General features: G+C 45.9%; 1 protein-coding gene across 1 annotated transcript in view; it reads right to left on the bottom strand.

Annotated features, from left to right (window-relative positions):
* RAD9B (RAD9 checkpoint clamp component B) overlaps positions 1-12618 on the bottom strand; it is a 303639-nt gene extending 291021 nt beyond the window's left edge. The window contains exons 1-2 of the mRNA XM_069212708.1: positions 12592-12618; positions 11488-11637 (exon numbers count right to left, since the gene is read on the bottom strand). Coding sequence (XP_069068809.1) covers positions 11488-11637; positions 12592-12618 — 177 coding nt within the window. The remainder of the gene's footprint in view (positions 1-11487; positions 11638-12591) is intronic.
* Positions 12619-17208: the final 4590 nt, after the last annotated feature.

Below are 17208 nucleotides of genomic sequence, written 5' to 3' on the forward strand. Positions count from 1 at the left end.
GGTGGAACCTAGAAATTTTATCTTTTGTAAATTTCTTTCTCAAAAGATCATTTGGGACTTACTCGTGAATTGAAGTAGAAACTAGAAAACTGAAATCTGTCTGCACTGTAATTGAGGAAACTCAGCAACACCGTCGCTGGAATTTATCCGATGGGAAAGATGAGAATTTATTTAATCTACGATATTAAGTACTAAGTATGGAAAAGGAACGGCCCTGAAGAAGGCGGCTTTTCAAATTTGGTGGTTTCCGCCGAAACGCGCATAGGCTTTGTTCCTACAATTGGTCGGTCTTTGTACGGACCCTGAATGTATGGGGTCAAAATAGAGGTTTTTTTTTTTTTCTTATCAAGGAAGATGGAGACTCAAACAGGAATTGAATAACAGTATGATATTTATGTGAATATTTTATCAGCTCCAGAAAAATAAATTGTATGTTCTTTATTTGTATTTCACTGTACTGTAAGATAACTTATGTGTATGTTTGTGTAGTGTCATGGGCTGATTAGTTTCATTGTTTTGTCTGATGTGTTAGGTTGTCTCTGTTTAATTCATATATAGGTGTAAATATTTATATAAATATTTTCTTGTTTTCCCATGTTTATTTGTATATATTTGTATATTCGAATACTGATTTATGTTGTTGTTTGACATACATTTGTAATAAATATTCTCTTTTGAAATTTCGTTACAGCCTTTTTTTCTATGTTAGATAAAAGTGAACATTGATTGTAGCTCATTACCTTTTCTTGTATTCAATTATCGCATCTTTCACCCATTCCACTGTTTCTTCCACTCCTCCTTTGAATAACTTATCTAGAGTGACAAATTTGCCTATACACAGGAAGTAGTTCTGGACTGTCTGGCATGAAGGATTTGGTTGGCAAGCTACAGGAAATTCAGGTGAAGGGTTTGGTGATAGATATGCAGGCTCAAGAGTTTGAATTTAGGTATTAATGAGAGTGCTCGGAGTGGAGTGGTCTGTAGCCGACCAAGATGGCTGTCTATTGCGGGAGCTCCACTCTCTTGTCCACATAACCTGTCACCATCCTTTCATCAACAGACCAATACTGCCCCATACTTGCTGCTGCTATTTGCAAGTTGGCAGTTGATCTTTTCTTGCTGCCATTGCCACTGGTTTGGTCCCTGGAGCCACTGATCGCTGGTGCATGATTGCAGCAACCCGTGCTTCGTAGCTGGAGACCTTTGTGTGAGCCACCAGCCTGGAGCAGGTGCTAGGGCAGCGCCTGGAGCGTGCTCGGTGTCGAAGTGGACTGCTGCACCTGCACTGCTGGATGCCTTGCCCCCAAAACCATCTGGGGACGGAACTGCTGCTATCAGAGACACCGAGGGCTGAGCCCGTGGCTGGCAGAGGAGGTAGGGAGGCGCAGTACAGCCCACTCGGATGGAGGGTGTAGGAGTGAGGAGCTGGTCGGGCTACTCCTGAGGCCTCTCTGCCCACACTGCACTGGAGGAGGGGGCCGGCTAGCGGTGCCTGCCTTCTGCATTCAAAGGTTGCAGGAGACAATGTGCACCCTGAGCAACTGTCTGGCGCGTGGGCCCAGGAGGCTCCATGCTTCTCTGGGCCTAAACTGTGCTGGTTGGACCAGGCCGGCCCGCAGTGCATCTGCTGGGTGGGTAGCCCATCTTCCCTCTCCTTTGATTCGCAGCGGCCTACATTTGCATTGACCTGCGACCCAACACTGAGGTGCTGTGCCTAATTCTGGTACTAGCTTGTAGGTGGAGGTGGACATTACTAACGGATGGGTACTACTGGCTTTGACTGGGACCTTTCTTACTGTGGTCAAGGGTGGCAACCCAGCATGGGGAGGGCCTTTTGCCTGTCCATAGACGTTTCTCCACCTTGCTGCATGAGGCAAGTTCGTGTTGACAGATTGGGGGCCTTTTGCGACTCCCTATGACTTGTGCCATCATGGGCAAGACAGACCCCAGGCAACCTAAGCTCCGATATGAACCACGCAAAGTCACTTTGCGCAGACCCGATGAAGCAGGCTCTGGACCAATGACCGCAGATGCTCACCCTTCCAATGCAGATACACATGCACTGCTGCTTCAGATGAGCGCTAGCCTTCAACACTAGCCTTCAGCACATAGACTCAAAATTAATAACTTTACAGGCCAGTTTGGCAGGCTGGAGGCTCGCTTAACGAAGCAGGAGACATGTACCACTGCCAAAGAGCAGCGCTTTTCATCACTGTAAACTGAGTATGCAACTCTTGCTGCTGACTATTACAAACTCCGTGACAAATTACTCAATATGGCTGCTAAACCCCGGGGCCAGGACGCTCGTTCTAGGTGGCACAACCTGCACCTGGTGTGCATTCTCAAATCAACTAATACTGGCTGGATGGAGCTGTTGAGCAATTACTATGTGAACTGTATGATGCCTAGTCCTGCTCCAAATGCTTTGCAGTGGCGCATAGTTCGCTGGTCCACTGTCCGGTCCCTGGGGCACCCCCTGCGCCCTATTATAGGCAGACTTCTTAACGTAACTATCATGACCGAAATGCAGTGCTTCGACTGGCTCAAAAAAAGAGAGAGCTTACCTACCATGCTTCTAGGCTATTTTTCCAAACATTACCCTCAGGATAATGGAGGTACAGCTTGCCTTCCAAGAGGTTAAGACACTTCTGCAAGACCACAATCAGCCCTATGCCATGCTATATCCAGCACGCCTCCATTGTAAATTGAATGGGAAAATATCCATATTTATGTCACCAGGGGTGACCCTCTGCTGCATCAAAGCTGCCCTTGGCCCGCAGAGACACTGTTGCCACAAGTTCAGTCCCTGATGCCTGGCAATGACACTGGTCTATGGGACACCACCCAGTTCTGACACTTGAGCCTGCAGGACCTTCACTTCCTCACACGCCTCTGGCCTGAGAAACCTATGATGCACCACAATCAGACTCCCTATATGTGGTGCCTCCTTACCATACATGAACCCCATAACTAACTGCATGAAAGTGCTGTCTGTGGCCCACATGGCCCTACCCCACTGTTGTTTTGATCCTCTTATCTTTCACCTACCAGTTCAGTGCCTTTGTATCCTTGGGGGCTAAAGATAACATGATGGCTCCTCTTGGGGCAGGTTGTTATGTGGGCGGGCTGGCTGATTGCATTGAGTTCCCCTGCACGATTTATTTACTTAAATCTGATGTTTGAACATACACTGTTTTCTGGTACTGTATTCATGATACTGTTTTTTTTTTCAGGGCATGCACTGACGATGGGGATGATCAGTGTGGGTGGGGGGATAGGGGATGGGTATGTTTTCTACTTTGTTCACTTTATGGTTTTGGGTATTAGCTGCTGCTCCTATATTGTTCATTAGTCCTATGGATGCCTGCCTGGGCAGGTAGATAGGCAATTTTGGGAGCTTTGTGTGCCCTACCACATACTTGGGCCGTTGCATATATTCCGGAGTACAGGACTGCATGTCACGGTCTACCCTTAAGACAACTGAGATAAACCTTAGCAACTGGAATGTGTGTGGCCTCAGTGGCCCATGGAAGAAGCGCAAGGCACTTGCTTATTTGGCATGTCATAATTTTCATATCGCATTGTTGCAAGAAACGCACCTTAAGCCCCAAGCCCAGGTGCTGTTTGCGGGTAACTGGGCAGCTCATGGGGTATATGCAAACTATTCATCCTATGCCAGGGAGGTGGCCTTGCTGATCAGGAAGGGTCTCTTGTTTGCTTGCAGGCGGAGCTCCCTGATCTGCAGGGCCAATGTTATCCAGCTGGTCATTCATGGGAAGCATTTTACCATAATTAATATATATGGGCCCAATGCTGATGTTCCAGATTTTGTCTCACTCTCTGGAGACACTGTTTAACTCTATCCCCCGGTAGCGTACTTTGGGGTGGGGATTTTAACCTTGTACTCTACAGAGATATGGACTGTTCTAATACAACATCTTGCCGGGCTGCAGCTGGAGCTATGCTCTGCTTGATTTTTGGAGAGCTTGCCACCCTGAGCTTAAAGAAGGCACACATATTTCCACTGTGCATGAATCTTGGGCTAAGTTAGATTACTGACTAGCAACTTCTGTTTTCCAGTATTGGATCTTTCATAGATTCACATGCTTGAATCATCCCCGTCGTCGAGGTGGGAGCCTCACAGTAACTTTAAATATAAATAGCAGTAAGTGTATCACGCTAGGCCCCAATGGCCCAAACAGGCACTGTTCTAGCCTATCCATTTTCTTTTATAAAAAGAACTTGGCCCATTGGGCCAAGTGTGATACACTTAGTGCTATTTGTATTTAAAGTTACCGTGAGGCTCCCACCTCGACGACGGGGATGATTCAAGCATGTGAATCTATGAAAGATACCAATACTGGAGAACCATAGTTACAGGTAAGTAACCAATTTTTTTCTCCAGTTAGGGTCGCTCATCAGAGGGTTAAGCGCCGGGCTTGATGGAAATGGGTGACCTGTTCCTCATTGGACATTTGTGTGAAAGCTTGGTAGCCATTGTGAGTGAACCCCTGGACTCGCTAGATTTCTTCACTTTTTTCCACATCCGTGTGAAGCTCCAAGAATGCTACCCAGAGCTCCTGGTGGCCCCAATCAAATGTACGACATTCACCCTTCTCTTGACGGTGCCTTCCTCCCGGCACCTCCTGTCTCGTCTCTATGCTTCTGCGCAGTCTGAGATTTCATTGGGCTTGCAGCGGGCCATGACTCGCTGGGAGACTGCTCTGGGAAAACCTGTCTCTGATAGGGAGTGGTTGTCGTGTGTGAATTGACACAATCCCTGTCCCCCAGTGGTACACTTCTGCATCTGCATCTGCTGCATCTTATACACTTTCTATATCTTCACCAAGCATATTACACTCCTGCTAAATTGTACTAATACAAACTGTGAGGCACTGATGAATGTGCTGGATGTCATGGGAGTGGAGCTGACTTCATGCATCTGGCCTGGGCCTGCCCTCTAATCTCGGCCAACCGGTCTGCAGTTTTTACTACTCTCTCTGATATTTTGCATTTCCCACCCACCCTGTCGCCAGGTTTGGTACTGCTATGTCTCCCGAATGAAATGACGGGTGAGGATAAGAAACTCCTTGTCTTAGCATTATTGCTCACCAAGCGTAGAGTGGCTGCTAGATGTAGTTTATTTTTAAGAGCAATTAACATTGTATTTTTCTATGCTTCTTCCTGCTAGTAAGCCTAGGAACATTTGGGAGCCATTTCAGCTATATTTGCTGACAAAGCCACAGCCCTCCTTGCCCATTTCTGCAACTGCCTCTGCAACTGGTTAATATACCTATGACTTGCTTCTGGAGTGGACTGTTTTTAATTGAGATATGCACTTCCAATATAAATTAATTGTTAACGTGCTATACTGTGTATGATTTGCAGAGTATGACTTATACCATATGTACCTTCTGACTGCCCTGATGTAACACCCAATGGATTTCAAGTTATTGATTGTACTATACGTGGAGATGCAGTGATTTATTCTTCTTGCACTGGTTCTATGTCTTACAATTATAAATAAAAATGTAAAAAGATAGGGGTGCTCTTGGAGGAGGAGGAAGAAGTGCAGAGGGTATAGCATCACCTTTTGCTATGGTTTGCTGTCCTGTAAAAAGATCTGGGAAATATTTGTGGACTTTATCCATCATATCCTGAAGGTGCTAGAGAAATGTGACAGATGAAGGACCACAGAAATAATTTGGTCTGTTAACCAATAAATTTGCTACTATCCTTGTCTTCAGACTCTTTCTGTAACCTAGTGAATGTAAAGCTTCTGGTCTAGGTGTTCTTGTTCTTTAGACAAAAGTGAGTTAATATGGGACTAACCTGGATTCAACAGCACCAGACAGACTCACTGCTCACAATGAAATACACAAAGTCTCACTCTCCTCCATTGCAATAGCCTCATTAATCTGTTCTTGTGAGACATCAAAAATGAAAGTGTGGAAAATACATTATTGGCGGAGAGGATAACAATGAAATAAAACTGGAGGACAGGTGTGCTGACAGGAACTTGATGACTTTCAAACAATAGGCTGAGAGATGAGTTCTGTTGATATGCAGGAAGAAGAGGAATGCCTAGCTCAGAATATTGGTGCATTTTAGTTGTAAACAAGGGTGTCATTCATATCCTGGGAAGGGCCTCCGCAACATAGATGGTTCTGGGTAGGTTTTGCTGGCACAGCTCCGGTTAAAGACTTTCACCAGTTTATGCCCACTTTGGATGCATAGTCTGACCTTCTTTTAAGACTTTTTTTTAGCTTTACGCACCATTTTTCCGTGTTTGAAGCTTAACTGGTAAATTCCATGGAAAAGGAAAGAGACACACATCCCGATTAAAGAAAAACACAAGCCTCAATTGCGAATTACTCATGGTTTTTAACAAGTATGTTTTTATAGATTTCACGATACCTTATGTAGATTAAGGCAATAGGATCCTACGGACACACTGGCCTCTTCCTAGACACTGGACCCAGAGGAGGGGGCCTCATCATCATGGAAACAGAGGAAATAGTTGATGTCTCTCCAAAGACAGTTTAAAGCTGGAGGCACGTTGGAAAAATACTTAATAATTGTGTTGATGATAGCAAGAGTTACACCATGTTTGAAATATAGACGATGACAGGGAAGCCCTTGATGGGATGTAAGAAAATAAGTTACTTTATAACTATAAGCTAATTATTCCCCTTTATCGAAGTGGGAGTCCCATGGTACCATAGAAAGCAGAGAAAGAGAATAAAACCCACATATAAGTTAATGTTAAATGGCATTCACTTTAATAGCTTATTAAACTAATTTAAAAAGACCTAAAGGTCAGCCAATCAGGCAGTGGCACCTTTTAGAGCCTCACCGCAGAGGCTCCAGTCTCTCCGATTTTCCAGCACAAGTGTGATAAAATACAAATGAAAATAAGGGGAGCCTCTATGGGGAGGATGGTGGGTACCAGGTGAATCTATGAAAGATACCAATACTGGAGAACTACAGTTATAGGTAAGTAACTTATTTTCTTCTCTAGTATTGGATCTTTCATATATTCACATTCTTGAATTAGAATAGCTAGCAGTTAACATTTGTAGACAATTTCATAATACAACATAGTGGATGGCAGAGGACAAAAAATATATATATGCATATATATGCAATTTCTCTTTCCTCCTTTTTTGGATGGTGACTGATGGCAGGCGGCGATATGGTGTAGCTGGTCCGCATCACTGCCTGTCCCACTTCTGCATCATCTTGTCCGCAGACTCCAGACCATAGTGCTGATTGAAGGTGTGTCTATTTGACCATGTAGCTACACTACATATTTGTTGAACAGGCACACCAGCAAAGAGGGCTGTGGAGGTGGGACAGCCCTAATTGAATGAGCTTTAACTTTGCTCGTCAATGGTTTCCCAGCTTGGTTATGACGGAACTGTAAAGTTGCTGCAACCCATCGTGCTATTGCCTGTTTCAAAACTGGTAATCCCTCGCATAAGCTTCCATAGGCAACAAAGCGATAATCCACTATGCGTATCAGATGAGTTCTGGGTAGATACAATTTTATCCATCTGATGTATGTAAAGATTTGTCTACTACAAACTTTGGATTGGCAAAAAAATGTGTAACATAATGGGTTCATTCAGGTGGAAATCTGAAGGGACTTTAGGTATAAATGTAGGGTTGGTTCGAAGCACCATGCTATCTGGTTTAAATTGAAGGAAAGGCTCTTTTATTATGAAGGCTTGATTTTCACTGACTCTCCTAGCTGATGTGAGTGCCACAAGAGTTGCTGTTTTCCAAGTGAGGTGTCTTAGGTCTGAGCTGTGAATAAGCTCAAACAGGGCCCTCATTAATTGTGTTAGTACCACACTGACGTGCCAAGAAGGAGGAGGCCATTTTACCAGAGGAAACATCCTGAAGAGGCCTTTGAGAAATCATTTTATTATATTCCGAGACAATAACGTTGGCGAGTTATTTATTCTTCGGAAACAAGAGATTGCTGCTATATGCACTCTGATGGAAGAATGGGACAAGCCAGATTTAGCTTATTGAAGCAGATATGGGAGAAGGAGTCCCGGCAGTGGTAAGAGAGGGTGAACCTTATGTTCAAGGCACCAGAGACAGAAGCGTTTCCATTTCAGTTTGTATGTCTTGTTAGGGGAGTAGCACTGGCATTCGCTAAGATCTCTCTGCAATCTGAAGGATTATCTATCGTGGCAAATTCATGGAACTCAGGAGCCAGGCCAATAAGTGAAGTGATGTTGGGTTGGAATGAAGGACCTGGTTCTTGTTCATAGTCAAGAGCTTTGGAATGGGCTTGAGTTGGATGCGAGGCTAGTCCAAGAGACGCAGGAACTCTCTAAACCAAAATTGTCTCGACCACCTGGAGGCGATCAGCAGTATCCAAGAGGGTTCCCTCTTTAGTTTCCTAAGGAATCTCTGAATTAATGGGATCAGAGGAAAAGCATATGCATAAATCCCTGATTATTTTATCGAAAATGCATGCCCCCACAATCCCTTTTGAGGGTGCCAGCTTGAAAAGAACTGGCATTTCCGATTCTCCAGCACAAAAAGATCTACATTCAGTTTGCCCCAATGTGCAAAGTTGTTGTCTAGAGTGTGTTGGTCCATATCCCACTCGTTACAGGTAATCTCTGTCCTGCTCAATGTGTCTGCAAGGACCTTGGTGGCTCCGAGAACATACTCCCCTTTGAGAGTAATTTGGCGTTGAATAGCCCACTTCCATAGTTCTTGCACTTATACTGAAAGCTCTGGGGAACATGTGCCCACTTGCTTGTTTATGAAATACATGCTTGTAGTATTGTCTGTTCATATCAGCACTGATGAGTTTGCAATTCTGGGAAGGAAGGAGACCAAGGCAAGAGCTATTGCTTTGAGCTCTAGAAGATTGATGTGCATCTTCTTTTGGAAAACAATTCCACTTGCCACTGACTGTTAGGGCCTGGAGATGGGCACCCCAGCATTTCAGGGAGGCGTCTGTTAGTACATAATCTGGAAATTATTTATTGTAGTCCTGTAGCATAGATTACAAATTGCTGATGAGTGATAAAGACATCTGCACAGACTGCTCTTGCTCCTTGTGTCCATAAACCTACCTACTCCTCTTCATAATGCCTTGCTGGTGGTTTGGGAGCATAAGATTGATGTTGATATTACTCTTCCTCTTCATCATCTTGGCACTTCACATGAAGTTCAGATGGGCTGTGGGCTATGCCAAATAGACGCTCATCCTCTGATTCAACACAGTCTAGTAAATGTGCAGGCGTGCATGGGGAGACCTTGCTCGGAGAGGTGTGAGCGGGCAAAAGCTTCACTGATATCTTTGGTAAAGGAAGAAATGATGGCCACCGACTGTTTTGTTGTTATTGCCGTTATTGTAGTCCTTAATGTGGTCCGTCACAGATGCTTCTCCTGCCGTCATTACCATTGACAGCGCTGTAGACGTCACCGATGACGGGGTTGCCATTGACGGTGCTCTCGTTGACAGTGTTGCTACCGACGGTGCTCTTATTGACGATGCAGCTGTTGGTGGTGTCCTCGTCGACGGTGCTGTCATCAGTGGTGTCTTTGCCGACGGAGCTGGTTTGGATGTTAACAGTGGCATTGTCATCGAATATCTCATCGTCAAGCACAACGTTTTCTTCACAGACAATACTTTTGACCGCGGAGAGAATCATGGGCGAAGGCATGGTGAAAATCACTGTAGTAGTAGAAAAAGTCACTGTTGACAGAGAGGTCATCGACAGCAGCCCCATTAACAAGAAGACTGATTTTGAAGTGGAAGTCAATTTAGGTGACTTTTTCACAGATAGTAGAGATTTAGACGATTTCTTCAGTTGAGTTTCTTTGACTGAAGAAGTGGTAGGCTCAGAATGAACCTTTTCGGAGGAAGATCTCTTTTTAAATTCAGACTCTTCAGATTTTTTGGGAGTGGCTGGAAGGCTTGTAATGGGTCTTTTTAAACATCGTTTTTGGTGTTTCTGGAGGCAGTTTATAAGGAGATCTACCCTTTTTTCTAGATTTGACCGACTGTGAGGATTGATCACTATACTCCTCATATAAAGGATCATCTTTTGATTTTAACTTCAGCAGCCAGATCAGAAGTCTGCGCTGTCGGTCTTGTAGAGTCTTTTGCAAAAAAAGTACGGCAAATTTTGCAGTCTCTCACCTTGTGATGTGGATGCAAGCAATAGATGCAGTCTTGAAGTTGGTCCTCTCAATGGAGACTCATTTTCCCACATGTTCCACAAGGTCTAAATAATCCTTTTTTGGTGGGTTATGACATGATGATTAGTCAGAATATTGCTGTATATATATATATATATATATATGTATATATATATATATGTGTAGAGTTTATTTCCTGAAGTAAACCTCCCTGAAGGTTGAGAAAAAGTAGTAAACTGAGCAGAGCTCAGCGGGAGACTCTACTGCACTAGAAAATTTGAGAGACTGGAACCTCCCTTTCACTGGACTTTAGGTCTTTTAGGTGAGGTTAATAATCTATTGAAGTGAATGTAATTTAACATTAACTTCTATGTAAGTTTTTTTATCTGCATCTTCCTGTGGTACCATGGTACTCCCACTTTGACCACAGGGAATAATTTAAGCATGTGAATCTATGAAAGATCCAGTACTGGATAAATATGGATTCCTCCCCTTTTTAGCTGATCCAGTTTTTTATCTGCAATTAAGTGCTATGGTTTGCTGCTATCTGAAATATAAAAAAAAATTACTGCACAACCAAGAAAGAACCAGTTCTGAACTGGGAAACAAGGGTGCAGCATAGTGGACCTGATTAGCCTAGCATTAAAGGTAAAGTACACTACATAGATCATTTTCACACAAAGATGATCCTGTTCTCTGCCTCCAAGAGCAGGCAATTGTAACATCTGAATGTACACCCATCCTTCAAGCTCTGCAATTCATTCACTAGCTCTCTGGATCTGTTTATTCCGCCCACTTTAGGTTAGTAACCCTCTCCTTATTTCCTCTTTTCATCAATAATTCAATTCTTGTGTTTACCTCCCTTTGGCAAACCTGGTTTCTCAGTCGTATGTTCTAGGTCTGTGCCAATGACACCGCCAATATTGAGGGAGATAGGATGTAGGTGCAGGGAAGCCTCATGATTATAGGAAGCACCAGTGTTTCTAACTGAAGATGATCATGGTACATAGTACAGGACTAAAGGTGACACAAAAAGACATAATAAGATGCACTGATGATTTTGTTGAAGTTTTCGAACGGTCTTTTACCATTAACGATGCTCTTGTTTTTAACATCTTTTCCAAAAATCATCAAATTGGAGGTACAACAAATATGCTTTATAAATAAAATTTAGAATTGCTTTTGGCTGTAGGGATTGATTTAATATGTGACATTATGATGTAAGTAGAGTGATCAGTAACAAGCTGCTACTTGATTTGCACATAGGTGACATATGCTTACCCAGTCATTCAATAATTCTCTTATACTTACCTTCATTGGAAATTTACATTTGAAGTGAAGCTGAACACCACCCTGGCCTTGTTCATGAATGACTGCCTGGCTGTAGTGCTGAAAATATGTTGATGAAAAAAAGACACAGGCATATGCTGACCTGGAAGAATTCACTGATCGCAGCGCAAGCTGAAATTCAATTAAAGTTTGCAATCAATAATATTCTTGTGTTTGCAGGTCGCAAAAAGTAAATTCTCAACAAGGAGATTTTTCCAACAGATAACCGAGAAACATTTTAAATGCAAAGCAGAACATAAGCATGCAGTTATCAATAAACATATGTCCATCACCATACCATTCCAAGAAAAAGGTTCCCATCTTTAGATCTACCAATGAAACTGTGGGTCGTTTGTCATTACTACACTTGCAGGGTATTTCTCAATAGACACAGTAAGATCGTTCAGAGGGCAATCTTCTGTAGACTGTAATCTGTAACATATTAATCTCCACACAAATCATTTGGAATTGGCTCAGTTGTAACACTGTATGGTACTAGCTACTCATCTTAAGGCGAATTAAGGTTGCATATCTCTGATGCAAGTAGTTTGGTTGGGGTGGATCTTGCTCTGGTTGTGTGTTGGCCAAGACATTTGGTGAAAATCTCTGTGACACAATTGAACAAACGTAACAGTCATAAGGACGTCGACATCCAGGTTACAGAGGCTAAACAATGTGGCAATTCGTCTATTCTCCAAACAGCCTCAAACCGACTATCGTCACTTTCAAGTGCCTTAATGGCATGGGATTGTCCGACTTTTCAATCCTTCGCCATTACACCGAAAGATCATTGCACTCCGCAGACCAATGATTTACTATGGCCTCAAAAAAGTGTACGTTTCAAAGTGATAGAATACTCTTGGTGTTTGGATCCATGTTCCAGAATGGACATTTGGATAATATAATATTAACTTATCTTTCTGGAAAGCCTTTAACAGCTTGCTCTTTTGTTAACACGACTTAGCCTATGCTGCCCATTATGACTGTTTAACGGTACCTAAACTGAGATCAATCTGCAGATAGTGATTTATAAGTAAATATAAATAAATGAAATAAGAAAATCTGTCAGTCTTTCCTTAGTTTTACTGGTAAAGTAGGAGGTAGCTTCTGCATTTAGGACGTTATCCTGCTGATGTTTTGAAATTATTAGAGAATTTAGAGGACGGGCCACTGGGACCTTGGCCCGTGTTGGGCTCTTCTTCAGAAATATTAGCATCTAGCAATGCAACGGATTTTAATGAAAGTGAGGCGAGAGATTCAGATCTAAAAACTAAGCTGTGCAATCTCATTAGTGGCTTTGTGCCTTGCACGAGGATGTCAATTTGATCTTAAATACTTTTGCTTTACATGCTTCACCTGTCAATAGCAGAGGAGAGGACTGAGCAGACTATCCACAAGCCTCCCAATTCCCTAATTCCTTCAACTCTGTTCGTACTCCAGAAGTTGAGCATGTAGGGAAAATAGACAAAACAGGGTTATGGTAGGCAGAAAAACGTTGCCCCAGCAGTATCGGTAAGTAAGTCAGGAGGACATAATTTCTTGTAAAACAATTAATACCACAATAAAACAGTATTCAGGATAACTGACATGCAGATGCAATTGCCACCATTATTCCTGAGGGCAACTTGTATCTGTTGAGAGCTGGAGACTGTCTACCACTAGAGTTCATAGGATAAATGCAGCAGAAATCAATCAATCAATCATAGCATTTGTAAAGCGCACTTCTCACCCGTGAGGGTCTTAAGGGGCTGAGGGGGGTGGTGCTGCTAATGCTCGAACAGCCAGGTCTTGCGGTGTCTCCTGAAGGTTAGCAGGTCCTGTGTCTGTCGCAGGTGGATAGGAAGAGTGTTCCACGTCTTGGTGGCGTGGTGGGAGAACAATCTACCACTGGCGATCGTTCTGTGGATGCGTGGAATGGTGGCGAGGGCAAGGTCAGCAGAGCGAAGCTGTTGGGTCGGGGTGTAGAAGGAGAGTCGTCTGTTGAGGTATTCTGCTCCGGTGTTATGCAGTGCTTTGTGAACGTAGGAGAGGAGCTTGAACGTGATTCTCTTGTTGACGGGGAGCCAGTGCAGGTCTCTCAGGTGGGGTGTGATGTGGCTGTGGCGGGGGATGTCCAGGATGAGGTGTGTGGAGGTGTTCTGTATGCATTGCAGTCTTTTCTGGAGCTTGGCCGTGGTTCCTGCGTAGAAGGTGTTGCTGTAGTCCAGTCTGCTGCTTTCGAGGGAATCGGTGACCGTCCTTCTGGTTCCGGTGGGGATCCATTTGTAGATCTACCAAAGCATGTGGAGGGTGTTGAAGCAGGAGGAAGAGATGGCGTTGACTTGCTGGGTCATTAATAGCAATGAGTCCAGGATGAACCCCAAGTTGTGTACGTGGTCGGTGGGTGTCGGTGTGGTTCCCAGTGTGGCATGCCACCAGGAGTCGTCCTAGGCGGAGGGGGTGGAGCTGAGGATAAGGACCTCAGTTTTGTCAGAATTTAGTTTCAGGAAGCTGTTCTTCATCCATTCGGCGATGGCCTTCATTCTTTCCTGGAGGTTAGTTTTGGCGGTGGCGGGGTCCTTGGTGAGGGAGAGGATCAGCTGGGTGTCATCGGTGTATAAGACGATGTTGAGGTTGTGTGATCGGACGATGTTTGCATGTAAACATTAAAGAGGGTCGGGCTGAGGGATGACCCCTGAGGTATGCCGCAGATGATCTTGGTGGCTTCAGAGCAGAATGGAGGGAGGTGGACTCTCTGGGTTCTGCCAGTGAGGAAGGAGGTGATCCAGTCCAGGGCTCTGTCGCTGATCTCTGCGTCATTGAGAAGTGTGCGTAGGATGTGGAGGTAGACGGTGTCGAAGGTGGCCAAGAGGTCCAGGAGGATGAGGGCCGTGGTTTCGCGTTGTCAAGTAGGGTCCTGATGTCATCAGTGGCGGCAGTGAGGGCGGTTTTGGTGCTGTGGTTGAGGCGGAATCCGGATTGGGACGAGTCCAGAGTGTTGTTCTCATCAAGGAAGCGGGTCAGTTGTTTGTAGACAATTTTCTCAATGACTTTTGCTGGGAAGGGGTGCAGTGAGATGGGCCGGAAGTTCTTGAGGTCCTTTGGGTCCGCCTTGGGTTTCTTGAGGAAGGCGTTGATCTCGGCGTGTACCCAGCTCTCCGGGAAGGTGTTGGTCTTAAAGGAGCTGTTGATGATCTTCTGGAGTTGGGGTGCGATGACGGAGCTCACTTTGTTGAAGATGTGGTGAAGGCCGGATGGTGAGCCGGAGTAGATGGTGTTCATGATTTTGATAGTGTCATTGTCGTTGACATGGGTACAGGAGAGCAGGAGGTTGGTGTGGCTGGAGGGCGGTGAGTCTGTGGTGTCGGTGGTTAACAGGGGGTCTGGGTAATGAAGCCGAAATGGATGTCTGCGATCTTGCGGTAGAAGAAAAGGGCTAGGAAGTTGCAGAGGTCTTGCGAAGTCGGAAACAGGGTCAGAGAGTTCCTTAATGATGTTGAAGAGCTCATTATAGCTGTGTGTGTTGTTGTTGATGCATTCTTTGCAGGCAGTTCTTTTGGTGGTTCAGATGAGTTGGTGGTGTCTGCGGATGGCGTTCTTGAAGGCTGTGTGGTTGTCCGGTGCCTGTTCTTGGCGCCACTTTTTCTTCAGCATGTTTGCTTGGATTCTTGGAGATCGGCGGTGAACCAGAAGGCCTTTCTGTCAGTGCGTCTGTTTGAAGGTTTCTTGATCGGGGCGAGAGTGTTGGCATAGTTGTCGGTCCATTGCCTGAGGTTGCGGGTGGCTGTGTCGGTGGTGTCGATTGGTGGGTTCCGGGAGAGGGTGGTGATCATCTGGTCTGCAGTGACCTTGTTCCATCTGCGGTGGGGAATCCGCTGTGGGTGGTGGTACATTGTGGGTTTCTCGCAGGTAAATGGGATGCAGCGGTGGTCAGTCCAGAGGACTTCCGTGGTGTGGCTGAAGGAGATGTGTTTGCTGGCGGCAAAGATGGGGTTGAGCGTGTGTCCTGCAGAGTGGGTGGGTGCTGTGACGAGCTGCTTGAGGCAGAGGTTTCGAGCAGGGTGGTGGGGTTGTTGTCGTTGGTGTTCTTGAGGTGGAAGTTCAAGTCCCCGAGGAGTATGTAGTCTGTGGATGCGAGGGTGTGCGTGCTGACGACGTCGGAGATGGAGTCGCTGAACTGCTGTCAGTGTCCTGGGGGGTCTGTAAAAGAAGGTCCCTCTGAGGGTGGTGTGTGGATCGGTGTGGATCTGAAAGTGCAGGTGTTTGGCGGCACTGAGGGTGTCTTTGGTGCTGGTCGTGATTCTGAGGGTATTCCTGTGGATGATGGTGACGCCTCCTCCTGGTCTGTTGGTGCAGTCCCTACGGGTGATCTTGTAGCCGTCCAGGATGGCTATGGCGATGTCGGGCACTGAGGAGGGGTTCATCCAGGTCTCCGTCAGGAGGGTGACGTCTGGGGAGGCTGAGTCGAATAGGTTCCAGAGTTTGATGGCATGTTTGTGGACGGAGTGGGTGTTGAGTAGGATGCATCTGAGATGGTTGCATCCTGCCTTGGCGGGTGGGTCGCTGGCGTGGAGGCTGGTGAGCTGAAGGGTGGCATGATGGAAGGTGGATGAGCGGCCGTGTGTTGAGCGCGTGGAGGCTGATGGCATCATAGCGGCGTCGTGCGTCGCAGCGGTTGGGCAGCGAGAACCAGGGGTTCTGGAGCTGGGTGCGGTACAGGTGCAGATGGGTGCAGACAGGCTTGCCTTAGGCACCCGGCCACCGTTAAGTAGGGAGGGGGGAGGATAGGACAGCTGGGAGGCAGGGGCGGAAAACAGTGCAAAAAAAGGGGGTGGGTGTGCAGGGGAAGCAGCGGTGGGAATGCAGCGTGAGAGAGAGAAGGGAGCGGGCCGCAGGGGCAGCAGCGGTGGGCGAGAGATAGCGGAGTGAGAGGAGAAAGAAACCAGGAAAGAGTGAAATGCAGAAGCGAAAGGCAAAAGGAGCACAAAAGGGACGGAAAGGAAAAGCACACAAAGAGCAAAGTAGGAAAAAGAAGAAGAGAGGCAAAGGGCAGCCTAATAGAAGAGCAGAGCTCTCCCACTAGACACCAGGGATGAGGCGCAGGCAAAAGCCTGCGGGTGGAGGAGTGCCTCGAAGGGCTCTACTTGCCGGTGGAGGTACGGGAAACAGAGCAGTTCACTGACTAGGTCACCTGAAGTGACGACGTGACCCCACTACACTGGACCGACCACCACTGCATCCATTTTTCCATCTTAGCACCCACAGCGCAAACCCACTCAAAGCGCCCTGCCTACAGAAAATCGAACCAGAGCTCAGAGGAGCAACTCACCAGCACCCTCAGCAACTCCCAACCCCCCACACAACAGACGTCAACACCTCAGCCTGCAACCTCAACGAATGGATCACCAACTGTGCCGACACCCTGGCCCCTCTCAGGACGAATACAGGGAAACACTCTTCCAAGAAAGCCAGTTGGTTCACCCCCGCACTCTAGGCATCAAAGCGTTCATAAAAGAGGCTGGAGAAGAAGTGGAGAAACAGCAAATCCTTGCAAGACCTGGCCACCTTCAAAGCCACACAGCCCCAGCAGGTCCTCCTGGAAATCCGCCCTACAGGACCACATCACCTCCACCACCCACAACACAAAAGAACAACATCATGAAAGATTTTGCCAAACCACAAGCCGAGACCACAGACTTCCCTCCATCGCACTAGCTCTGCGAC

This window comes from Pleurodeles waltl, chromosome 11 (assembly GCF_031143425.1).
Source record: "Pleurodeles waltl isolate 20211129_DDA chromosome 11, aPleWal1.hap1.20221129, whole genome shotgun sequence".
In the NCBI taxonomy this organism is placed as follows: Eukaryota; Metazoa; Chordata; class Amphibia; order Caudata; family Salamandridae; genus Pleurodeles; species Pleurodeles waltl.